This window comes from Pempheris klunzingeri, chromosome 8 (assembly GCF_042242105.1).
Source record: "Pempheris klunzingeri isolate RE-2024b chromosome 8, fPemKlu1.hap1, whole genome shotgun sequence".
Taxonomy (NCBI): Eukaryota; Metazoa; Chordata; class Actinopteri; order Acropomatiformes; family Pempheridae; genus Pempheris; species Pempheris klunzingeri.
This window is the reverse complement of record NC_092019.1, coordinates 14,975,949-15,002,884: the sequence shown is the minus strand read 5'-3', so window position 1 is coordinate 15,002,884 and position 26,936 is coordinate 14,975,949. Positions and strand designations below refer to the sequence as shown.

Genomic DNA, 26,936 nt, shown 5'->3' with positions numbered 1-26,936 from the left:
TGTTTTGCCAGTACTCATTAAAAATAAAGTTTCATAATTAGACGGTACACAGAAAAAAACACACTTTTTTCTTCTGCCTCACACCTTTTTGGACCAAGACTTATTGTTGTGCTAAATTGTTTCTCTTTGGCAGAGACAACTATGCCCTCATGGGACATGACATATGCCATCAATATGGCAGGAAAAAAAAGCTTTAACAGAGCTGCTAAAAAACTGCAAAAAAAAAAGCACAAAATCTACGCAGGAGTACAGTAGGAGTGAAATTGGGCAAAGAACGAGAGATCATTTTGTTATGTACTTTAAGACATAAACATTTAAAACTTGGGTGCTTTGTCAACAGTTAACATTAATATGGCAGGTCTGTGCCTCAGCTGTACAGATCATTGTTGTTTAGCAAGGTTTGCACAGACAAGCTTTTGTTCAGTGGTTGGCCTCTGTAACCCAACCTGCTGGTTTTTAAGTGGCATGTTTGTAATTTTGCTGCCAAGTGTCTCGTGAAATAAAATGTGCCTTTAGCTCTGTTGGTAGAGCCCTGTGTGCTTGTCCTCCCGTCATTTAGAAAACTAGCCATTTTAAAGCTAGCCATCAGAGAAATTGTGCTGTTATCCTCACTCGTTTAGGTCTACCTTCCTCTTTTTACTTTCAACTTAGTTTTTATATGTTCTGTTTTTCTCCTCTCTTTCAGTCTCTGTCTGTCTGCCTTTGTCTCTTCCTCTTTCTCTCCCAAGGGATAAAGACGCTCCCAGTCTTCAGCTCACTGAAGCCTATGTGGAGTAATTAGAATTAAAGTATTAGAGTTAAAAAGGAGGATTTGAGTCTGATTATGATGAAGGAAAAACTTTAATCCAAATACTCCCTTGTGGGTTTTATAAAATTTCAGTGCAATCCACTCAAAACACACAAAGCTAAACAGACCAAACATCATTTACTATTAGCTGTGCTGTGAACGTGTGTGTTTGCTTGCTAAAGGTGTCTGTGAACGTGTTCACAGGTGTGTCTGTATTGTGATGTGTGGGTGTGCGTGCACGAATGGGTGTAACTGAATGGGCTTCATCTATCTGCCTCTCTCTTTTCAGTGAAGCCGACTTCCTCTCGATTAAAAATGAATGTCCCCCCTTCTGCTCTCCGTCACTTTTCCTCGCTTCTGTCGCTTTTCCTGCTCCTGCTCCCTCTCTTTTTCACCATTATCCCCTCTATATCCTCTCTATTTTCTTCAAGCCATCTCTATATATCACCCCCTCCACCCCTACCTTCACACACACACACACACACCGTGACACTTTCTTTCCTCCTCACTCCTCCTGGCTCTCTCCTCCCATCTCATTCTCTACGACCCCCCCTTCCTTTCTGAACATATTTCATCAAAGTCTCCTCACAGGTAACACTCACCCTGATCTCATTAACTGCTGCTAAGCACAGAAGACTTGAAAGAACACACTGTCTCAAACAGGCACACAGACACACACTGCTTGTATAACCCTAACAGCAGCATAGGGCAAGAGAATCAAAGACAGAAACCTTCCATATCCGCACAGAAGGCTCATGTATAATTCTTAAACTGAGGATAGTTACAGCGATCTAACGATTTCAGGCAACTGCACGAGCACAGAGATATGCCTTTATATTACCTATGTGTGCGTGTATACTCAGTCTCTGTCCTGTTAGTAGCTGTATTAACCTGGGGTCTCTCTGCACTCCTGATCACTGTAACCCCATTAACTCCCATTAAGTCTCATTACCACCCTCGTGAGGATCGTTACTGCTTGCTTTATCTCATTTCCTAAACACCACAGTATGCATTCTGTGGATGTCTGCTTCCTGCAACACAATTTTAGCCAGTAATTGTAAGTCGTTATGCATTTTATTGGCGGCAGTACCAGGTGTGAATGGTGGTTTGCCAGTCAACGATTGACAGTAATTGAGCAATCCACTGCCTCAAAGACAAAAAAGGTAGCCCACACTGCCAAGAAAATAGTTTTTTGAGGCCTGAAGGGTTGTGTGGAAAACTACCAGAAACGGGACACTGGAGTGACAGTTTGACACAGAGTCAACTATAATTATACATGACTGTCAGAGTGAAATATTCAGCAATGTGTGGTCATGGAGATGAATTATATATTCACTACCATGAGGACTTCTGTTCCAGAGTGGGATTTGATGTTGCACGGGATGAGAGGGAGTGGAATCTGGAATAAAATGGAGAGGAAAAAAAACCACAGAAAAGCAGTGAATGGAGTGATTAAAGACAAGAAGGGAGGGCATATTTGAGTAGACATGGAGGTGAAGTTTTACCTCTACAGCTCACTGAAGTCTGTAATGTCCCCTAGGTGCATGGAAGATGTATGCTGTGCACTGCTGAATTAAGCAGAGGATTGGGATTCTTCATCACATATATCATTTACAAAATTTTAATTCAAATTTTAGTTTTCAGTATGCATTCAGTAGTTTTAGTTAATATCTTCTTTCTGGTCATTTGGCTTTAAGAGTTGAGTCCCTGAAACATGATGATTCATCCACATCCTCTGTACAAAAGTGCTGAGGAAAGCGTGCTGCTTTCAATTTGGTTTCATTTCTTGTTTTCATTTCTTTTTTTTTGTGAACTATAGAAATGAGTACAATTCTATTTTCAGCAGGTATTGGGTAATACAAAGAGTAAATCATAAATTGCTTATATGGAATAAAGCCTGCACAGCTAATTCAGACAGACACATTTGAGTTGCGCTCGCTGTCCAATGTCCAACAGAGCCTTTGTAATAAGGTGGTGTATTTATGCTGTCAGAAGCCCTGAAGCCCACTCTTCTTGTCTGCCAGTGCTGCTGCTTTATGGCTAAGATTGCAACTTGTGCTGCACTACTGCATTTAATCAACTGGTGCAGGACCACAGTGCTTTCACAAGATAGATAGGCCTCTCAGGGGCTTGGAGGTGTCTAGTGTAGTGGTCATATGGTAACTGACACACTGATGATCCTACATATACTGTAGCTGATGTGGCTTTTGGATTTTGAAAGCCACATTATTTAAAACAGTAAGTTTTAAAGTTAAAGCACATCACTAGTTATCTATGAAAAGTTAAACACTCAAAAACTCAACTAATCTGATTCATCAGGACGATGTGTGTGAAATGTTGCTAAATCCTGATTAGTGCACATAAGTATAACTTTTTCTGACCTGAGTACCGGCCACTTCAAACTCTCAAAAGAGAAAGAAATCAAGAAATCTCTCATGAGAAATAACTGGGTTGCATAATCAGATCCCATTGCTCATAATAAGAAACTAATTGTAAAAGAAGTGCATTTACGGCCTTTGAAAAATATCTTAGCAGAGAGTGATGAGGTCAGAGCCATGCCTCAAAATATCAGTTCTGCAGATACTGTACATACACTACTCACAAAAAGTTAGGGATATTCGACTTTCAGGTGAAATTTATGGAAAATGTAAAAAGTGAATGCTACATTGATATTATATCATGAAAGTAATGACACTCTGTGACCCTCTAAGCTCAGTGAAAACTTCCGTCTGAGGACTTCCTGTTTGAAGCCTCGCAATGGCGAGGTGCTGTTGATCAATAGTTAGGTGTCGTCTTGGTCTCATGATGTCAGAATGTGAACAGCATGATGAGGAGGACTGTTTAAATACCAATTCTAACTGAAGCAGGAAATGTATTGGTCGATTCATGGATCAAACCTGTTGTGAATTTTGCTGTTAAGCTTCTTGTTAGAGAACAGCAACTTGTGCAAAAAGCACTGAAACACTGAACAGTTGGACATGTGCATTCAAAAGTTTAGAGAAGGTCACATTAAGTTCACCTGGAAAGGTTAGAATGCATTTTAGGTTCATCCTGAAATTTCACCCGAAAGCCGAATATCCCTAACTTTTTGTGAGTAGTGTATATGAGTTTGTGAGTAGGCAGACATTCAGCAAATTCTCCGTCAAACTTATTTTAACCTTGCATAAAAAGACAAAAGTTAACACTTGACATATATGTATATATATTGTACATATTATAGGCAAATGTTGCGGTAACTACATAGTTAGTGTTAGTGTTTTTCCCTCCGCCCACACTGATGCTTTCAGTTTTTGTTTCTCATTAGGCCTAGGCCTGATTTTGGGCAGCTCCTCTCACTTTACAACTATATAAGTTGTAAAGTGAGAGGAGCTGCTTGTTTGTGGTGTATTGGAGTATTGTTGGAGGTGTATTGTTTATGGAAGTGCAAAATGTAAAATCATGATTTGTCCATTATATTTCAATGGCAGACTTCTGTTGCATTGGTCAGTCAGAAGCATCCGTCAGTGCAGGTGCGAATCAGCTTTGTTGTTCACTTTGAACAAAACATGGTGCCACAGTTACTGAATTTATTTCAAATTAACACACAGACTAAAAGTACGTTTGTGTTACACATTGTATTGTAAACACTGAAATCATACTTTTTGACCTGCATGTCAAATATTTCAAGTTGGGTAACCACATTGTTTTTGCTTAAATGCAAGCAAATGCAAATGTCATACTACTAAACTTTACCTGAAACCATAAAAAAATCTGTCTCTTAGAAATACAATTTATATACAGCAAATTCCCTACACAAGATATGTTTTGAGGGAAATGTTGACTGAATTCCATTTTCTATAAACAAAATAAGGAAATGCTTTTAATTAGCGTACCTGGTAGGTTGCAAATGTATAAAATGTTCAGTGACAAGTAATTCATTTGTTTCCTGCCAAAATATCCAGTCTTGTAAAATAGTATCCACCTGTGGTGACTACAGCCTTGTTTTTTTATGGCTATGTTTAGGTACTGGCAGCACTTAGTTGATGTTAGAGAAAGATAATGGTCTTTTTTTAATACAGAAATAGTCAGCAGCACTTTGAACATGAGATTTTCTATTATCCTGAACTATAATCACAATCTTTTCCTTAACAAAACAAAAGTTCTTTTGTTGTCTGAACCACAGACAGGAGTCTGGATGTGCACTCTGGATTCTGGTGTCAAGTGCTCTTTGTATGTCCACCATCCACTCCTACCGACCACCTCCCTGCGAGCCCAGCATGGTACATAAAAGGAGTGTTTCATACACTCATGAAAATGTTGTCTCTGAACATAATCCAAGCAGCAATTATGCTTTTTTTTCACAGCAATGTAATTATGAAAACAGTTTACTAATGTAAAACATGACTTCTAGGAGACAGTGTTGTAAAGAAAATCCACACATCTCTCAGTGTCCACTAGGATGGGTGCTGGATCAAACAAAAATGTTATAATAGATCTGCACACCAAATAGCTCCTGTTAAAAGGATTTTACTCCCTGTGGTGTTATGAGCTATTTGGTGTGCAGATCTATCTGTTTTAATGTATGGATATATTAATTTCAACTATAGGCCTACTTAAGTTTTTATGTATACACGCTTGTACCTTCAGCTTTTTATGAAACGGCTGGTGCAAGTAAGGCAACAAGTATACAGGGGACAGGACCCAAATGCAGACAACTGAGGCAGAGCTGAAACAGTCCAGTGATTTTATTGCAAAGATTGAGGTACACAGGCTTAATGAAATAAGTCAGGCAAGGGTCAAAACTGGGAGGCCAGTCCAAAACAGTTAAACATGTCCAAAAAGGACCTGGCAGGAATCCAAAGTTCAATACTCAGGCAGGTCAAAAGAGGGCAGGCAACAACTTTTCAGGTTTCATATTAACAGACTACAGGAAAGACATGATGAACATGTCAACTCAAACAATCTGGCAGAGAACAATGGAGATGGACTGCTGTGTGTAGTGAATGGCTGATGAAGGATGGGCATTTTGTGACATTTTATCAAGACAGACATTTCTAACGCAGTTGTTCATCTTTTGCACTGATGATTGAATCTGTAAAGTTCTTTACCGATTTAAGCTGTAAATGTGTTCCAACTGCTGATCACGTAACACTGTCTACGGGAAAAATGAATAGGACTTTTAAGCCTGCAATCAGGCTCAAAATAGATTCTTCTACTTTGCAACTCTATGCAGGGCATTACGTGATTTCACCAAATTATATGTGCTAATAAGAATGTGTGTCCTTGTAATGTTACATGCATCAGTGTTACCACAGACCTACTGCTCAGTCATTTAGTCAGGCTTTATAACCACTGTGATTAGAGTCCCTATAAAGCTGAGACCATGTCCTGATGCTGCTCTGAATTGTAAGAGACAGAAAGAGAGTGAGGAAGATGTGTGAGTGTGTGAGCGTGTGTGTGCGTGTGGAGTGAAGTGTGTTACAAGGAAAGATTGGATCTGACCCATTAACTTTACAAGCCACTCATTGAGCACCAGTGCAGTAGGGGTCAGTAGGGAGATTTCCCTGTAAATCTCTACAATGATCACACAGAGAGAGAGAGAGAGAGAGAGAGAGAGAGAGAGAGAGAGAGAGAGAGAGAGAGAGAGAGGGACAGAGAGGGGGAAAGCACAGCTTGCAACACTGTTCTGTGTTCTGTCCAAAGCCAAAATAAGTTTCACTAAGGATGTCATTGGCTGCCAAAGAGCCTGCTGGACTTTATTGTCTTCTGTTACTCATTTAAATGCTCTACAAAACAAAAAGGGCTTTGACAACCTTGCCATTTTCTAAGCAAATTATAAGAGCACATGTGGGTTATTTTTCAGCCAGGCCCTCTCATATTTCTGCCTTTAAAAAAAGCTGTTTTTAGACGTGGCCTTTCTTGCTGTGTCAGGTCATGGCCTGCGAACCCAAAACATAACCTCAAAAAGATAGCTGAGGGGGCTTATATGAGGACACTGTGTGCCTCAAGGAAAACACAAACATCAGATTGTCGTGTAAGGGAGGTGAAGCGAAAAGAGGGAAAAGTCACTGTATCAAACATTGGCCTCAGACCAGGATGTTTCTCGGTCTCCTGTTTTGCCTGGCAGCACCTCAGCTTCTTGGCTTGGTCACACCTCTGATCCAACTACCTCTACCAACCAAGCCCCTGCAGTACTGTGCAACCATTATCTAGCAGGACTTTTAACACACCCACCCCCAGTCTATACCATCTCCCTCTTTCTTTTTGACATCAAATCACACTCTGCAACAAATCTTTCCACTGTAGATTATTAATAATTCATGCCCCCTGACCATGCTCTCCACTGAATAATTGCTACAGTTATTCATGTATCTGATAATCCATTACCTGGGGAGCATCTGCTCCGATAACCCCATCACTGCATAACTTACATCACTTTTTCCTTCCTTATCCTCAGCTCTCTAAGGTCTAAATTCCACCATGGTCACAATTATATATTCAATAGAACTGCTTTAAAAATAGCACTTTACCAAATACAACACATTACATTCAAAAATCAACCATTTTGGTTATATAGTGTAATGATCTAGAAAGCAGGATGCATCAGTGGGCCTCATGTCATGCAACAGAATTCATTAGCATAGACTTGTGGCTCTAATGCACCATGTGTTTTGCTTAGACAATCAGATACTGCTCAGTGTAAAGCCAATCATGCTAATGGCTGTAGCTTGGGAATACTGGACGGTCCAATCATCACCCTTGCCTGAGAGTGCCTTTTTTCCAGACTTGACATTTGATATGTGATTGCTGCTTCCATTCAGTTTTGTTTTGATCATCAGAAAACCACCCACAATGTTCAAGACTTGATTGTTTAGTGTGTAGCTCACAAGTACTTGACTGCAACTCACTGAGGTCGAGCTCTGTTCTTCAGTGCCTGGACTGTTACTGGTTTATCTCCAAGCTTGGCTTCAGAGGGTAAAGAACTCTGGGTCTGCTATAACTGACCACTAGATGTGGGGAAAAATAACCCCCCGACACAGAGCGCTTAAATAACACTGACTTGCTAGATTTATATTAAACTTTAACCCTTATTTTATCAGCCATGCTTTTGTTTGCCTTTATTCTCATCTAATGTAGCAAAGCAGACGTTTTTTTTGTTTATTAAGTCTGACCCCCCATCTCATGAGCATCACTTTCCTTTAGGCTTTAGGATCATGTGGGAGGATGAGGAAGCAAGTAATTGTTTACCAAACAGCAGATTAATTGCTGTTAAGGTCTCAGGCTAATTACTGCCCAAGAAACCAGATCAGCGACAAATTTCATTACATTATCTTGTGTATGTGTGTGTGTGTGTGCGCCCTAGTAAAATACTGTTATATTTGTATTCCATGTAGACACACACACACACTCAGACAGACAAACACACGCTAGCCAGTTAGTGAGGCACCACAGCAGAGGGAGTAATTACAGTGCAGGACAGGTCACTAGGCCTGCGGCTCACCTCAACCCTGAACACTGGAGCTATTCTGGACCTCTGAGAAAATAAGGGGGGCTGCACTCAGAGGCCAACTTCAGTTACAAAGCTAAGAACATTAATTACTCATAGGGGCAACACAAGAGTGCAGATTAGACTGTAATTGGTGGGTTTGCCTCCTCACATGAATCACAGAGTGCCTTTACTGACCACCATATCAGTGAATGATTCAAAGGATTGGGTTCTTTCACTCCAAGTGCACGGTACATGACCCCAGCTAATAAAAACGCGTGTTATTTGTTTTGCACACATGTAAAAGTAATTATGCACTTGGTAAGGCATGTGAATTTCATGGTCATATAAAGGAGGATTTGCATGGGAAGAAAGGAGGGGGTTGGGAGCACATTGTGTTTACAAACTGTGACCTGGTCGAGATAGCATGTTTGTAGAGAACTCTGTGCTCTTGCTTCACAGCTGCAATGAGTAAACTGTCAGCTAGTACCAGTTGTGTCTGAACTACCAGAGTTTTACTCTGCACTTAATCTAGGGCACTGGTTTAAGATTTAATTTTGTTTTCACTGCTTTGGTTTTATTCTGTGTAAATGCCTAAAGTTGTTATTATCTTGCCTTTGAGCAGCTGACATCAGACAAACTACAATTAAAAAATCTGTCTCACACTGTGCTACTCAGAGAGTAGTAGACAGAGTTGTGGTTTTTATATATGTATTTCCTTTATGTCCTAACCTATGTAGGTTTCCTAATGTGTGTTGTCAAACAGTAGTAGTGATTTCGTCAAAACAGAAAAACCTCATTATTTTTGTCAGTCTGTTACAAATTAATATTTCAGCATTCCAGTGTTGCATAACCTTTCAGCTGGTTTCCCAGAAGGAGGTCATACTTGATCTCATGCCACGGTATTTCCTAGCCCAACAGAAACACACACAGATATAGACAGAGACAGTTTGTACAAAGAAAATACACTAAACACAAAACTGCTCACTGGCACTCACACCTCCCATCTTTTGCCGCGGAATTTCCCAGTTTGGACTGACTTCATGGTGAGTACTGGGAGGGGATGGGCCAATAGAAAAAGTGACTCAAGACTGAAAAATCTGTCAGTCTAGAGAGCAAATGAGTTAGAAGAACAGACACATAGGCCTGAGAGGCAAACAGATTTGCTGACACTTTTCACCAGACACCAGGCACCCAGAAGAGCTGTTACTGTGAAGACTATTATTTTGTTACATCTGCCTTGAATCTGGATCCATTAGTCAGTCATATTTCACCAAAGCTGTCTAGCTTTGACAGGAAACCTTGTGGAGTGTTTTTTTTCAAGGAAGATATCTTCACTGTTTGTGTCAGACTGTAGCCATGTTGGCTGACAGACTGAGCGGCGTGTCAGAGGAGGTGAACCCAGAGAGCGTGTCGCTGTGTCCTCTGGGCACGGCAGCTGCCCCTGAGCAGGAGCTGCTGTGTATCTTTGGGACGGGGGACTTTGGGCGCTCTCTGGGTCAGCGTCTACTCCAGACTGGCTACAGGGTGGTGTACGGCAGCCGCAGACCTCACAGCTGTGGCCCCTTGCCTCAGGGAGCTCAGGTACAGCACGTTGCATGATGTCCTCTCTTTTCACTTTTAACTTTTTTCCCAGCTTTTAAAAAATGATTGTTATTGTCAGAACTTGACAGCTGATACTTTAGAACATGTGTTGCATGATGGTCCTGAATCAGGCAAATAGGTGTTTTGATAAAAGTGCATAGTTGGTGCAGGGAAGAGAGAAGAAGAAAAAGTTGTTATCGGACTTTGAAAGTTGACTGAGGTCAGTGATAATTTGTGTGTGCATGCGTGTCTGCACATGAAGCTGTGTTTGGTTTGTGTGCTATAGTCTGCTGTGCATTGTTTTTCTATCACTGAACACCCTAAGCCAGTTACTAGTGAATGTGTTGGCACATGTCATGGCATGATAGTTTTGTGTTTGTGTGTGCTGTGCAGGTGATGAGCCATGAGGCGGCAGCCCAGTCAGCCAGTCTGGTCTTTCTTTGTATTCACAGAGAACACTATGACTTCCTGGAGATGCTTGCACCTCATCTCAAGGGGAAGGTACCTTGTTGCAGTCAGATGCCTTTGTAAAACATAACAGTTGTTTCATTTCTAACCTTTCATCCACTCCGTTGATTTCATTGATTGGAAGGTGCTGGTGGACGTCAGCAACAACCTAAAGAAGAATCTATACCCAGAGGCCAATGCTGCATATCTGCAGAGGTAAGAGAAAACAAGGCACTGATGTAATTACCCGAAATATTGGGAGGTCTCATGGACCATGTGGTTTGAATCACCAACAGCTGGCTGAACATGAAGCATGAGTTTGTTTTTTGTTGTCCAGGCTGATCCCTGGAGCTCATGTGGTGAAAGCTTTTAACACCTTGTCTGCCTGGTCCCTGCAGAACGGACCCTCAGATGCTCATAGACAGGTACTGAATGCTCCTTTTTGTGATGTTCCGTTTCCAGTCAGATTCGTTAGAAAATTATCTTTTGGTTGGCAAAGTATGTTTGACACTTACCATGCTGAGTTTTCTTCTTCTACTATTTAGAAATGTATCTTTTTTTTTCTTTCTAAAAGTGACATATCTTATTTTGGAATTAAACTATTCAGTACTGCTTGTCAAATTATTTTTCTGTTGCAGAACTGCACGCATTTTACAATTCTCTGATGTGTTCACACAGTAGGGTGTTGACCAACAAGTTAAAAATAATAGTCTCTTTCAGAAAGAACAGCATTTCATTCCAAATTATATTATTAACTCATTTTGAAGTTTTGATCAAACCAAATCCAAGTAAATGAAGCCAAATCTAAGGAGACAGCCTTATGTCTTTGCTGTGAATGCCATCTCTGATGTATCCTTGAATCAATTAACTCCACAGTCTCTCCTAGATCTGAGCTTCCCATCACGTGCTTTGCTCTCTCGCTCTGTACTGCAAAGCTGCAGCATATGTGGATTTTTCTGTTTCATTTTGATCTGCTTATGCAATCCCAGAGGACAGTAAAAACCACACAGGAGTGTGCGTGTGTGTGTGTGCTGTGAGGTGAGGGCGTGTATGCACGTTTATGTAGCCTGTTGGGGGTGTATTGGTGTATTTAGAGCACAATCAGCAGCATCACATAGGTGTCGAATGAGCATTGTTGTGGTTTTTACCTGCTTTCTTCAACTAAATTTAGTATTTCGTACAGGAAGACACAGCATCTCCAGGTATTTTTATGATCAATCCTCTGGAGTCAAAACCTCCTTTTATCATCATGTGTGCAAATGCATAAACATAAATACATGAATTAATAAATAATAAATAAAAATATGGATGTGTTCATGCTCCAGGTGTACCTGTGTGGAAACAGTGCTGAGGCAAAGCAGACAGTAGCAGAGAAGGCCACTAAACTGGGCTTCACTGTTCTGGACCGGGGGTCTCTGTCAGCAGCCAGAGAGCTGGAGGACTTCCCACTGCAGCTGTTCCCAGAATGGAGGCTGCCACTACTCCTGGCCATTGTCCTCACTGCCTTCTTCTTCATCTATGTGGTCATGAGAGATATCGTCTACTCATATGTTGAAAAGGGGAAAGACACCTCCTTCAGAATCATGGTATCCATGGCCAACAAGGTAAAGAATCAATCAGCATTTTCCTCCTTTCAAAGGTAAATGCTAATTTACAAGACACTAGTGCTTTCTCCAGAAATGATTTAGCTTGAATCTGGAACATTTCATCCTCAAAGTAACCACTGTTGTGTTTATTCCTCATCTTTCAGGTGTTTCCCATTGTGTCTCTCATCATGTTGTCTCTCTGCTACCTGCCTGGTATCGTAGCTGCCTTCGTTCAGCTCTACAGAGGAACCAAATACAAGTCAGTCAAACACAAAACAGGATGTGCTGATATTTAGTGCCTGCACAGAGGTCTACAGTTTACATTATATTTCAAACATCAGATCAAACAAGTTCAAACTATGTTTGTTTCAGACGTTTCCCTGACTGGTTGGATCGCTGGATGCTGTGCAGGAAACAGCTGGGACTGATGGCGCTTGCCTTTGCTTCTCTGCATGTGCTCTACACTCTCATCATCCCCATAAGGTACCCCCTCATTAATTTATATGAAATGTCCTATTCAATTTTTGCCATTATTTTTAACCAAAACAAATGACAGCTTTGAACTATGTAATGTAATCTAAACTGTAACTTACAACTACAGTCAGTATCCAGTTTATCAAGAACATCTATTTAAATCTAAGAACAGCCCTGCAATAAATTGTACCTCTATGAAGGCTTTGGTATTTAGTTTGTGATGAAACTGTTTTAAAGGTGTTCTTTCAACTCAATGTGCATTGTAAATGTTGTGAACGTGCTCTTGTTGGATTCTCTTATGCTGTAACAGAATAATGCAAAAGAATTCGGCCTATTTGATTTTTTCTGATGATTTTTCTTTGATCCGTTTTGTCACTTTTGTCCCCAGATATTATGTGAGATACAAGATTGGTGAAAGTACCATCTCACGGGTAAGACTGCCATGCATCTTGAAAATAAGTGTGTTTGCATAAAAATACTTCCATGTTCATATTTAACCAGACATCAGAATATTTCTGTACTGTCTCCATCAGTACAGAGACTGTTAATAAACATCTCTGTGTCTTGTTTACTTCAAGATCAAGGAGAACCGTACGTCGTCATTTGACAGCACCACGGCCTGGCGTAGTGACTCTTACTACTCTATGGGGATTCTGGGATTTGGCCTGTATGTTCTGTTGGGAATAAGCTCTCTCCCCTCAGTCAGCAATGCTCTCAGCTGGAGAGAATTCAACTTCATACAGGTGGATACTGGCATGTGCGTCTGAGTCATATGATATGTGGGTATTGGGGTGTGTTAGAGTGTGTGAGCTCAATTCGCATTGACACATTTTGCACGCAGAATACAGAACTCTTCTTTAACTATGCAGCATGGGGTGTGAACCATCAAAATTTGGCTGCCTCTCTGTATCCTGTTTACTTGTGGTCACAACTGGAGGAATGAGACTGTGACACTTTTCATGGCATTTTCCAGTGGTGCTGGCCCTGTGGTCTCCAAAGCTTTGTACCAAACAGCTTTGCCCTTATGTTGGTGCCTGTATGTATGTTTTTACAGGAATTACTAAATAACAGATCATCTAGTTACATTGTCATGTTAGTTACATTTCAGATTAATATTTTGAGACCTTTCTATAGAAACGTAAAATGACAAAGGTTTGTTTGTGTTCAGATCACATCTTCAGAAACTTGAATGCCCCCGTTTACATTTGCGCCTAAATGTTTCACCCACTTTAACAAAATAAAAGCTATCAAACACTTTGCACCATTTTTAGCCCAAAGATTTGGTAGTCTTTGGCCACAAAAACAAATCAGTGTTGTGATAGACAAGAGTGGTAGACAAGCACATTTCAGGTCATTTTAGCACAGTTTCTATGACATTTCATGAGCAAGCTTCTGATAAAATTTGGGACAACTGATTATCTCACCTCTACAGTGTGGCCTTGAAAAGCTGCAAATGACAACCAGATTGATGATTCAGTTAACACAGAGATACATGCTCACAATATTAAATAGGCTCGGTTGATATCCACTTACGATGTGCCCACTAGAGATATTTTAAGTGCATTATGAAATTTTCTGTGTGCAGCAATGACAGTAATGCACCTGTTTATGCTCTAGGCTGCTGAGGTTCAGGTAGTGTGCACATTTATAACAACTGGACCTTTAAGGAATGTGGATGCTGGCAGGAAAACACATTAGAATAATATCTATCTATCTATCTATCTATCTATCTATCTATCTATCTATCTATCTATCTATCTATCTATCTATCTATCTATCTATCTATCTATCTGTCTATCTATCTATCTATCTATCTATCTATCTATCTATCTATCTATCTATCTATCTATCTTTCTATCTATCTATCTATCTATCTATCTATCTATCTATCTATCTATCTATCTATCTATCTATCTGTTAGTAAGCATTAATGAAGAACATGGTATTATAAAGTGTTACCAGATAAATTATTTGCTTCGATCTTCACATCATGTCCATGAGCCAAGATTCAAGAGTCTGTTCTTCAGTGAAGATGGAAAATGGTTGCGTGGGCCAGATAGCTGTTTCCAACTTCCTGTCTGGAGTAGACCGTAGAGACTGTGTTGTTGATGTTCCCATCCTTCCCGTACCAGATTTTCCGATGTGATTTTTTTTTACTTGGGCAGTCACAAGTTTACCTTTTTTTTTACCACTCTGACCAACTGAAACTGAAATCGGCCTCACAACAGGGAACAAACTCATTCATAAATGTAACTGGGTCATGCCATGCTCATTTTCTCATTCCACACCCCTCCCCTTTACTCCTGCTCAAATTAGAACAGTGCTTTAAATGTTAAGTTATTCATCAGATTTAATTTGGGGGGCATACATTATCTTTGGCCACAGTCTTTAGATTTTGTTCATGTGTGTGAAATTGATCTACATGCCAGTAAATTTGCAAGTGTGTATGCGTGTGTTTGTGTATGTGTGTTCTCTATCTACAGTAGTTAAATTATCTTTGCATGGACAGTGGATGAGTGTGTTGGAGTGTGTGCATATGTAGGTCTCCATAAAGGTCAGTCTATCACATTTCAGCTCACTGAACCCACTGTGTTACAAAGTGATCAGGTCTGTTTATTAATGGTGTTTTTCTCTCTTCCAGTCCAAGCTGGGATACCTGACACTGTTCTTCTGTACCTTTCACACCTACCTGTATGGCTGGAACAGGTTTCTTTATTCCTACTCCTACAAATGGTACACTCCTCCGGGCTTTATGCTCTCTCTGGTGGTGCCTACTGTGGTGATAGTGCTCAAGCTGCTGCTCCTCCTGCCCTGTGTGGACCGCAGCCTCACCCGCATTCGACAGGGCTGGGAGAGGTCTGATCCAGCGGAGGACAGCAAGAAATCACTGCTGGCATAGTACTATCACAGTGACAGACACGATGGCATGCACTGAAAATGCAGACAAACGACACCACAGTGCCTTGCCCTCCAAGAGCTCTATCACCAGGTAACACAGGCTTATTGTTTTAGATGTCATGAATCCAAGACTATACAATCATACCTATTGTTCTGAGACAACGTATTGAGTCTTTCTGTAAGTGATCATACTGGGATTGTTCCATTTTGTAAACACGGTATAGTATGTGTTACAATGGTACTGTGCTTGTTTTCATCAGATATCAGAATACTTTGAATATATATAGAAACGCTTTAAAGCAGCAGTACTACAGTTTACCATCATTTTGCCTTGGCTGTGTCTTTTTTTTCTTCCATAATTACACTATATCCATGTACATCAGTTATTGTAACAGACTGGGTGAGTAACTCTGAGACACCTGCAACAGTTTGACCAAGCCTGATTTTTAAACCTTTGTGTTTCTCATCAGTTGCAGCTTACGTGTTTATTTGATTTACTTTGTATCTGTTTCTGTAAATTTAGATTTTTGGATTCATTTCTCTCTGTATTTTTTTTGTTCTTCCTTGTTAATGTTCCTGTATACCAAGTGTAATGAAACAATCTTCAAAATAAATTTAAGTGTTGCTGAACAGCATTGTCTTGTCTCTCTTTCTCCCTCCCATTTATATCTCACCCTGTCTGGAAGCTCAGTCAAACTCAGAGAGTTTTTCCCTGCTGAGTTGAGTGTGCTCTGTCTAGTCATCTCGGTCTGATCCCTCTCCAGGGTTCAGCCCGCCGGCTGATCTGATGCTGTTCTGCAGGAAACATTCGCTCTGAGCTGCAGTCTTCTCCCCAGTCACTACTGGATCTCATCACATCAGTGGAGAGGGGAGCGTGCAGACTCCATCACTGACACCCTCTGCAGAGACAGTATAATATTTGGATGTGACAGTACAGATAGGTCCTTGATGTTGTTCTGCGAGTCATTTTAGTTGATCGTGTGAAGGGAGTGAGGAAAGCACAGAACTCAGATTACTGATAGTTGTTAGTGACACATGATCAAGCATTAATCTATAAACACAGACAAGCAGGCATGTCCACATGCAGTAGGTTGTCACATGCATGAATGCGTCTAAAACACATGGCACACTCACAGACACACACACAAACACACCTTTTTAATGAAGGAAGACAAAGGCAGGAAAGAAAAGTTTTTGAATCACCTTGCCTTGATGATACTGAATCTAGTCAGCTAGGATGACACAAATGATGTTTTGTAATTTATTAATAACAGACTTTAGTGTCTGACTAATGTTGTCTACAGGCATACATTTATTGTCATAACTTAAAAAAGTAATTTCAGTTCTTAAAATGTTGAAACTTAAATTCAACATCTATTAAGTATGACAAGAACTGTAATGAGGAATAAACTGTTAGTACATTTGTCTTATCTTAATGTGAAACCTAATTGTCTTTATGCTTTTATTATAACCAAAAGTGAATTTGTTTTGTTTTACCCACATTTGCTTGACACAACTGAAAACACTGATGCTTATCCCTTTTGAAGCCAGGAAAAAAAGAATGTTCTACGTACTCGCAAAACAAAAAGACAATTGATAAAATAATAACCAAACTAAAAAGCTGAGTGAGGTATCAGAAAGGATTTTGTTAACAATATTCTCACTGGTTGTATGGGTCTTATGACTGACTTTGATTTTAGGAGGCTTACTCAAAGCTTCAAAGTCTTTTTTCATAAATCATGAATCATGGGCACCATTCAGACTACAAGAATCAGTTGGTTACATTTTGCTGTATGTTGCTGAAATTCTGCATTTTCAAGACTTTCATGCAAAATTGTTAGCACAATTAATTCTTATCTAAATTTGTTAAGAAATTCTAATTCAGGCTAGAAACCAATCAATGTGAAATCATTTTCCTCCTTTTGCAATACAAATATTTTTGATACATTATCTCAATTTAATATTTCATTTTTATACCCTTCGTAAAAACCTGCAGAATTCTTTCACTCATGTAATTTATATGCTCATTTGATCTCAATTTATCTCTCGCACTCTCCTTTTTATCAGATCTGTCAGGTCTGTCAGGTAAAATGTTCACCTTCTCACAAGAAGCCGACACAGCTGGTGTGAAACTGATTACATCAAGACAAGTCGAGTCTCAGGTAGTGTTAAATGTTTAAAATGAATGAAAGAGCTCACTAAATCTCTCACTGTGAAAGCGCAGCATGCACAATCATTTCTTTTCAATGCCTGCAGGTCCTTCACAGACCTCTACAGCCACCACAGTCTTTTCGCTCTGGTCAAACGTCTGCTGACAATTACTTCCTGATCTCCTGGCACACTGTTAAATGATGAGATGAATATCTTTAGCCGTAACGGTGCGCTATATTTGATGTATGTCTTTATTGAATAGATTACAGAGAAGTATAGATTTCAAAACAAATATTGTACAACTCTTCTACAACTTCTTCTTTATGGGTGTGGAGAGCCTGCAGTCCACGTTTGTAATACAGAACCGTGAGGATCACAGGTCAGTGTAAACTGTTGATTGAGCAGAAAGCCACGAGTGGACACACCTTTTTACATTTTAGGGAATCTGAAGCCAAAAAATGTAGAAGTAGATAAAGGAAGGAAACACAGAGAAACGCAAACATAAAAAGGGAAGCAGAGCGTGTACAGCACTTACAATCCTGTTCACAGCTGCACACAGAATCCAGACCCAGATTTCAAGGTAAAATCTATACATATGATACTGCAACATAAAGGAATTTAAAGTGACCGTATGTGAACAATCAGTATTGTTTATTGTGGCAGTTTGAGGTAGAAAAAAAAGTAGTAGTCTTTTGCTCACTGTTGGAAAACTTACTGCCTTGTTTGTTTTCTTTGGTGTCTTTATGTTTTAGATGAAGTTTTTACTGCTGATGATGATGCTGACAGCATGTGCTGCAAGTCCTCGAGGTAAACAAAAATCCCTATTTAAAAGAGGATCATTGAGTCTGTACGCACTATAGGCACTATAGACACTTTTAGATTGAACAAAAATCGTTTCTGATCATTTTCTTAGGGTGAAACAAACAACAGTACTGTTGAAGAGAGCCAAATATATAAAATATCTTTACCTAAACGATCAATATTGTCTTTAGCCATATGTCTTCTATGTCTACTACTTTTCTCATAAATCCTGAGTGATGGAGTGGCCACATGAGAACGCTATAGAACGCCTTTCAGCCTGAATCTAGAGTAAATTCATCATGTGTCAAGGTGGTTACTACAATCTATGTATTATAATAATAATAATTAATTATGTAGTTGATCAACTTTCAGTTTCCCCTCATGGGCAAAAACAATAATCTATGCTAAAAAACAAATAGATATAATAACTTTCTTCTCTCTTTCTTTTCAGATCTGTCAGGTAAAATGTTCACGTTTCCAGCGCAAACCAACAGAGCTCATGTGAAGCTGAATACACTGAGTCAGGATTTTAGTGCCGTCACCGTCTGTCACAGGTAGAAATTAATGTGCAAAATGCATAAATGAAGCCACTGTACATCTGACTGTGGAAAATATCGTGCATGTTAATGCCTTTGTAATTCCCACAGGTCCTTTACAGACCTCAAAAGAGATCACATCCTTTTCTCTTTGGCCACACCCTCCAATTCCAATGGTTTCCTGATTTTCTGGGACTACACAAATCAGGAGATGGAGCCCCATATCAAGAATGTAAAGTCTGAGTTTGGAGGGCTGGACTACAAGCCAAACACGTGGCACTCTATTTGTACCACATGGGACTCTGAGTCTGGACTGGTGCAGCTGTGGTTTGATGGACAGCCTTCGATTAGGAAATTCTCAAGCTCTGGATCAAACATCAGTGGAACCACTATAATTATCTTAGGACAGGTACAGTTGGATTGATAAGCAACACAATTGATGCTGAGGGAGGCAGTTCTCTGGAAAAGGCAAAAAAACAACCAGAATTTGAAAAATACAGCTCTTCTCCTGCAGCTCTCCGCTCCCCACTCTCTGTCCTAAGTCCCCCCACCTGACAAGCACTGAGGAGCAGCACACACACTCTTCATACGTGCAAGAAAAGGAAGTTAGCAGATTCAAATGATTGTGGTTGTGATCCCAGTGCTGTTATACTGTATGGCGGTAACTCTATGAGAATTACCATCCCATTTTTTTTTTTGCAAGTCTGTGTACCAGCAAAGCCCTTTGAGATGATTTACTGGTGATTTAAGGCTCTAACGTTAGCTAACCATAGCATCATAAACATTAAACTAGCCTCTTAATTATAGTCAACATAGCTACTCATCGCCTGCTTTCATTGTAAATCTACGTAGACAACCTAACAAACCACTGCAACACATTTAGATATTACAAGGAAATTAAGTTAGCAGCTTCATCCCGATATTGACTGTGGTTCTGATACTATTATAAAATGTTACATAAGCATGAACATGAACTAGGGACAGCCTTGGCTAACGTTACGGTTAGCAGCAGGGTATATCATTGCAACATTCAACACTCAGCACTCATTGCTTGCTTTCATGATAAATACAACATATTGGATTTATTATAAGAGGTCTTAAAATACATCCATAACTCAACCTAATGAAGCACTGCAAAAAATTTTGATGTTACAGAATAATGAACTTAGCAGCTTTGTCGAGAATTTCTCTCCATCTCTAAAACGCATCGCCCATACTGGCTTGTGTTTTATTGCATTTATTGTTAGCCTCTTTTTTTAGATCCTCTTTTAGATACATACGTGTTTCTTTGTTTGGGTTGCTTTACAGTCTAAAGAGTTGTTGTCAATTCAGGAATTGCAGGTTTTTTCTGCAGGACTTTCTGCCATTTAATCATGCTTTCACCAGCACCTGAAGGGATGTGCATCTGCATTTGCAGAAAAGCCAATAGGAACGCACTCTCTTTCTGAGAGGACCTGTGATTGGCCAAAGGATTGGATTCTCTAAACCCTGAAAATAGAACCAAGAGGATGTGCAGAAATCTAGTTTTCTCTCAGACCACTTGAATTACAATATGCTTAAAGGTTTTTATGGATTTTTTGCCCAATGACATAAACTGCCTTCCCCAGCTTTAATGGTGTTTTCAACAAATACTGCATATGCTAACATTTGATTTCATTTATTGTGTGTCTCCAGTGTTTAGATTTCAGTACAAATATATTGAAAAGTTTGGCTTGTCTTTACTGTATCTCAAACCTCTGTAATCTATCACTACAGGAGCAGGATTCCCATGGTGGGGGGTTTGACACTAAACAGTCTTTCGTTGGCATGATGTCCGACGTCCACATGTGGGACTACATCCTCTCCCCCTGTGAGATCCAGAGCTACAATGATTATCTAAACTTCAGTCCGGGGAATGTCCTCAACTGGAGGGCGCTGGAGTTCCAGATTATAGACAAGGTGCTGATAGAAGACAAACTCATGAACTGTCACTAAGCTTTTGAAACAAAACTATCAATGTCTCAATGACAGTTGAATGTCAAGTCAAAAATCTGTTTGTTTATTGTGTTTCATTTTATGTCATTTGGTTGTGTCAACATTATGTCTTGAATCATTTCTTAGTTTAGTAAAATTTTATTGTATATTTGCCTTTCTTCTTTGTTTTGCATTTGCATATCTTTCTTGTCACCTCTAATCATATTGTTTTGTAACATTAAAGGGCTGAAAATCCACTGACGAAGGTCTCACTTCATAGGGTACATTCATTGCACCCTGACATCAATGTCAAGTGTGGTTACACATGCAAAACTGTCAGAATTGCACTGTGCTGCTTTCTGAATAAACACAACCTCATTCCACCCATTTTAGTGCGGCAGGATTGCCAGGAAAACACCAAACAATTGAGTACAAAGAAATACAATACCTCTGAATGAAAACTACTTTTCTCCAGCATTTGTCTTGTACCACACAAAAAAAAAGACCCATCATATCTTCAAGTGAGAGAACAGATGGGCCCTTAATCTTGTTGAGTGTCAAGTCACTTTATCTAATTGGGAACTGCATGAAGAAAGGAGTCTGTACACACTTGTTACGTCCCAGTCAAGGGGGGTCGGAGCGCAACATAAAAGGTGCAGAGAAGGATGTTTCCTTCACGGTCCAAAAACAAAGGACAGAGACCACAGCTACCAGAAAGTTTGAAAATTTATAGCAAAAAAATCACTCTAAGTCTCTCTTTGCAGGAAGCAATGCCACCAGGGTGAACCAAGGCCAAAACAACAAACAAAAGAATCTATCTCCTCAAAAAGAAATTACTAACTAAACCTATGAGCACACAACAGAAAGACAAAAACTAAACCTGACTCCCTAAACTAAATCAAAATTGTCACTAAAAGAAAAATGGCATCCCTACAGCTTCAGTGGTATTTACAAGTCAAAGTTAATAATATATTTACAAAAAGGAGACAAAACTACTTACTCCAAGGAAAGATCTAAGTGTCTAGGACAACAAGGTTATCACACACAACAAGGTTTATACACAAAAACTACTGCCGAGGACAGAATGCTGTCAAACTCTGGGCTATTTGAAATGTAGGATGTAAATGAGTGAGCCAATCTGCAGCTGACTGTCCAGACCAAGCCAATCAGGCAAGGAGACCTGTGAGCAGAGACAAAGCTCCACACACTTAACGAGCACTCACTCCTACACACAATCACACACACACACACACACACACAAAACACAGGGAAAAGACAAGTAACACAGCTATACAGCCATGGCCGTAACAACACTATACACACTTGCCATGGAATAGTATAGAACGAGTATTTGCAATATATTAATGGAATAGGGCCAAATATGTCAAATATCTTGACCTAAGATATCGTGGAAAGAAGAAAGAAAGAATGATCAATTTTGAAATATCTTAATTTTTTTTTCAATTCAGTATTTTCTGAATGATGATGATGATCATGTAAGCCTTCTTAACTTCTGTCGAGTGTGGAGAGCCTGCAGTCCACGTTTGTAATACAGAACCGTGAGGATCACAGGTCAGTGTAAACTGTTGATTGAGCAGAAAGCCGTGAGTGGACGCACCCTTTTACATTTTAAGGAAACTGAAGCCAAAAAATGTAGAAGTAGTTAAAGGAAGGAAACACAGAGAAACGCAAACATAAAAGGGGAAGCAGAGAGTGTGCAACACTTACAATCCTGTTCAGAGCTGCACACAGAATCCAGACCCAGATTTCAAGGTAAGATCTACACATGTGATACTGCAACATAAAGGAATTTAAAGTGACCGTATGTGAACAATCAGTATTGTTTATTGTGGCAGGCTCAGGCAAATAACAGTAAATTCATTTGTAGCCTTTGGCTCACAGAGTATTGGAAACAGTATTGGATTCACAGGATAAAAAAACATGAACAGAGTTTTCTTTGGTGTCTTTTTGTCTTTTTTGTACTAGATGATGTTTTTGCTGCTGCTGCTGCTGCTGATGCTGACAGCGTGTGCTGCAAATCCTAAAGGTAAACAAAAATCCTTTGTTAAGTAATCTCACCAAATGGAAATGTAGGAGTTTGCACCAATCTGTACTCACTATAGACACTTATGTAGTACACATGCCACTGCTGTCTATAGCCATTTTCAGCCAACATGTTTCTTAAACAAAAGCAACAGAATTATTTGGTCGTCTCGATGGTTTCATAGCTGATGATGAACATTTGCTTGAGTTGACGCAACAGAAACACTGGTGCTCATTCCACTTTCAAAGAGGTGCTAATTACTCTATTAACAGAGATAAATGACCTACATATGAAAGTGTGTACAACAAACAGACAATAAACCAAACAATAACAAAACCAAAATACTAATTTGAGTGTCAGAGAGGCTTCTATTAACCATAGATAGTGTCTCTTTAGAAGATTTGCAGTTGACATCTTGGAATGTATTTTTCCTTAAAGCTTTGATGTTGTTTTTTATATAAATCTTGAAAGATGGACTGGCCAGATGGGGAGCTCACATGCTCACATATGTGCCAACAAAATTCAATGTCAAGTCAGTGGTTCATATACACTACTCACAAAAAGTTAGGGATATTCGACTTTCAGGTGAAATTTATGGAAAATGGAAAAAGTTAATACGACAGTGATATTATATCATGAAAGTAGGGCATTTAAGTAGAAGCATGCAATGGTCATTTTATTCATCTTAAACAATTTATTGAAAGAAAATCTAACAACAGTGGTAGGTATACCACAACAAAAAATTTTCAGTGCCTCAATAAATTGGGATGTGGCCAAAGGACGTCCACTCCTCTCCTTTCTGTGACTCTTCCAGTCTCTGTATCACTGTTACAACCTCCTGATGACACTTTGTGACCCTCTAAGCTCAGTGAACACCTCCGTCTTGTTAAGCACGCTCAGAGACAGGGTGGACCCAAAAGCACAAAGCGAGAAACTCACAGACAGCTTTTAATTTAACACGATACTTACAAGGACAGGATACTTACTACAACAGACAACATACTTACTACAACATGGCATGACAAAACTATGGCTTGGTTCTGAATAATATAGACCTTTGACACTTGGACAGGACAAGACAATCTGGCACAAGACAAAGGGAGACGCAGACTATATATACACACAAGGTGATGGGGAACAGGTGGAGACAATCAGGGCAGGGCAGACAATCACCAAGGTGGGAAAACACACAAGGGCAGGAAGTCAATGGAACCTGAAAACGAGAGGAGAGTTTAGTTTTCAAAATAAAACAGGAAGTGAGAGACGAGACAAAACACAAGTGAACAAAACCAACTTAACAGACACGACGAGACATGACACATCTGAGGACTTCCTGTTTGAAGCCTCGCAATGGCGAGGTGCTGCTGATCAATTATTAGGTGTCGTCTTGGTCTCATGATGTCAGAATGTGAACAGATGATGAGGAGGACTGTTTAAATACCAATTCTAACTGAACCAGGAAATGTATTGGTCGATTCATGGATCAAACCTGTTGTGAATTTTTCTGTTAAGCTTCTTGTTAGAGAACAGCAACTTCTGCAAAAAGTACTGAAACACTGAACAGCTGGACATGTGCATTCAAAGGTTTAGAGAAGGTCACATTAAGTTCACCTGGAAAGTTTAGAATGCATTTTAGGTTCATCCTGAAATTTCACCCGAAAGCCGAATATCCCTAACTTTTTGTGAGTAGTGTATGTTCCAGTATAATATACAGTAAATTCATCTTATGACAAGGTGGTTACCACACTGTACGTATATGATAATTTGTTGTGTAGTTACATCAACTTTTAGTTTCACCTCATGGGCAAAAAAACAAAGGATATAGATACTTTTCTCCCTCTTTCTTTTCAGATCTGTCAGGTAAAATGTTCACGTTTCCAGCGCAAACCAACAGAGCTCATGTGAAGCTGAATACATCAAGACAGGATTTTAGTACTGTCACCGTCTGTCACAGGTAGAAATTAATGTGCAAAATGCATAAATGAAGCCACTGTACATCTGACTGTGGAAAATATCGTGCATGTTAATGCCTTTGTAATTCCCACAGGTCCTTTACAGACCTCAAAAGAGATCACATCCTTTTCTCTTTGGCCACACCCTCCAATTCCAATGGTTTCCTGATTTTCTGGGACTACACAAATCAGGAGATGGAGCCCCATATCAGGAATGTAAAGTCTGAGTTTGGAGGGCTGGACTACAAGCCAAACACGTGGCACTCTATTTGTACCACATGGGACTCTGAGTCTGGACTGGTGCAGCTGTGGTTTGATGGACAGCCTTCGATTAGGAAATTCTCAAGCTCTGGATCAAACATCAGTGGAACCACTATAATCATTTTAGGACAGGTACAGTTGGATTAATAAGCACTACAGTTAATAATCTTTTGAACAAATGCTGTATATGCTAACATTTGATTTATTGTGTGTCTCCAGTGTTTAGATTTCAGTAGAAATAATGTACAGTTTGGCTTTTCTTTACTGTATCTCAAACCTCTGTAATCTATCACTACAGGAGCAGGATTCCCATGGCGGGGGGTTTGACCTTAAGCAGTGTTTTGTTGGTATGATGTCCGATGTCCACATGTGGGACTACATCCTCTCCCCCTGTGAGATCCAGAACTACATGGATTATCTAAACTTCACTCCAGGAAATGTCCTCAACTGGAGGGCGCTGGAGTTCCAGATGATAGACAAGGTGCTGATAGAAGACAAACAAATGACCTGTCACTAAACTTTAAATCAATACCATATTTTTTTTTTTTTTTGCAAATCAAACATTACATTTGCCAATGTCAGTATTTCATGTTAAATCACTGTGTATTAAAAGATATGTTCAGATCTTTCATAATATAATAACCACATGGAGGAATAGTTGTGAGTTACCCAGACCAAGTAGGTTGTGAAAAGTTGCAGATGAGCTGATATGCTTGTATTAAGAGTTGAAAAAATCCAAACCTGTCCTTTAACAATTAGGACAATTATCTTAAGTTTTTATCTTGGATCAATTATGTTCTTGACAATAATGTCAAAAGTGCAGATCACATAGATTTTATTGTCGAAAGTTATTATTGATATACATTGTTATTCATTAAATGTCAGTCTGAGACCTTTATATGCAATTTCCAATGGTTACTATCATTATTTTCCAATTAGTTTTGATGTCTTAGCTTCGCAGGCTACAAAAATCATGATCAGAAAGGGGAAAAATAGAAATACTGAATAAGATGACCACATGTGATGTGAGAGGAGTCTCTCAGATTTTTTATTCTGCATCTCTACTGAGTTATTTACCAAACCTTTTTCACACATTTGCACATTTTCTGTATGGTTCAGTCTCACTGCCCAGGTAGCTTTTTTCAGATTAAAACTAAAAGTTAGTGATTTTTCCTCATGCCCGCTGGATGTGTGTGTAATTTTAACGTGTTAGCCAGCTTCATATGTCAATAATATCAGGGCTGTAGATCTGTCAGCTTCTTTTCAAAGTCCTCTGCCCCCAACTGGGAGGAACAATTAATGTTGTTTTAACTGAGTTCACAGTCTGATCCGTTTGTACTAAAATAAAACACTGAAATAAACAATATCTTCATTTAGTGGAAAATCACTACTTTGTATAGTCACTCCTCTATATGTGAATGACACAATACTTAGAATATTGTCAGAGAGCTAAAGTTTCTCCATGTTTCATCACTTCTCCCAGTTCTTTGATAACAAATCACACACACTCCCGCATGGATTTTTGATTGTTCATGTGAGTCATGTGCTGACAGTTGTTGCCATTCGCTCAGCCAGTAAAACTACTAGTCTCTCCCATGGATCCACACTTCATAATGAGAAGGATTATACTGGTCTGGTGTTCATGGACACATAAATTAAGTGTCTGGGAAGACGTTACCAGCTCATGAAGCTTCAACAGTTCAAACTTGGTGGAAGGATGAAGCTCAGGAGAAGACACTGACATGGCCACTTGCTAAAAATGAAGCGTAACAATAAGCAGTAATGTCGTTCTTCTCAGGAGGACTTTTCACATTTGCTCCATCTATGGCACTGGTGGTGCTGTAGGTTACTTGTAAAACTTCCCAATAAATTAGGCTGCACAATAGCAGTTGCAGCAGCCACATTTCTCTTCATAAACACTTCTTCACTCTTTTGATATTCCTGTTGAATCAATAAAGCATTATGTGCTGTGTGAGAACTCAAAGGAGCCTCTTGTG

General features: G+C 39.6%; 3 protein-coding genes across 3 annotated transcripts; all 3 read left to right on the top strand.

Moving 5' to 3' along the window:
* Positions 1 to 9,229: 9,229 nt before the first annotated feature.
* LOC139205409 (metalloreductase STEAP4-like) lies at positions 9,230 to 15,877 on the top strand. The gene is made up of 11 exons (XM_070835618.1): positions 9,230 to 9,298; positions 9,603 to 9,836; positions 10,230 to 10,337; positions 10,429 to 10,499; positions 10,621 to 10,708; positions 11,609 to 11,887; positions 12,034 to 12,128; positions 12,242 to 12,352; positions 12,732 to 12,774; positions 12,922 to 13,086; positions 14,985 to 15,877. Exons 1-11 carry the CDS (start codon positions 9,296 to 9,298, stop codon positions 15,240 to 15,242), a joined length of 1,455 nt encoding a protein of 484 aa, XP_070691719.1. The 5' UTR covers positions 9,230 to 9,295; the 3' UTR covers positions 15,243 to 15,877.
* A 1,964-nt stretch (positions 15,878 to 17,841) lies between these two features.
* LOC139205189 (C-reactive protein-like) lies at positions 17,842 to 21,024 on the top strand. The gene is made up of 5 exons (XM_070835336.1): positions 17,842 to 17,972; positions 18,145 to 18,199; positions 18,645 to 18,747; positions 18,841 to 19,138; positions 20,485 to 21,024. The coding sequence occupies exons 2-5, from the start codon at positions 18,145 to 18,147 to the stop codon at positions 20,701 to 20,703; spliced, it is 675 nt and encodes a 224-aa protein (XP_070691437.1). The 5' UTR covers positions 17,842 to 17,972; the 3' UTR covers positions 20,704 to 21,024.
* Positions 21,025 to 22,438: 1,414 nt separating this feature from the next.
* On the top strand, positions 22,439 to 26,326 carry LOC139205070 (C-reactive protein-like). Its single transcript, XM_070835160.1, has 5 exons — positions 22,439 to 22,455; positions 22,669 to 22,729; positions 24,578 to 24,680; positions 24,774 to 25,071; positions 25,238 to 26,326. The coding sequence occupies exons 2-5, from the start codon at positions 22,669 to 22,671 to the stop codon at positions 25,454 to 25,456; spliced, it is 681 nt and encodes a 226-aa protein (XP_070691261.1). The 5' UTR covers positions 22,439 to 22,455; the 3' UTR covers positions 25,457 to 26,326.
* The last annotated feature ends 610 nt before the right edge of the window (positions 26,327 to 26,936 follow it).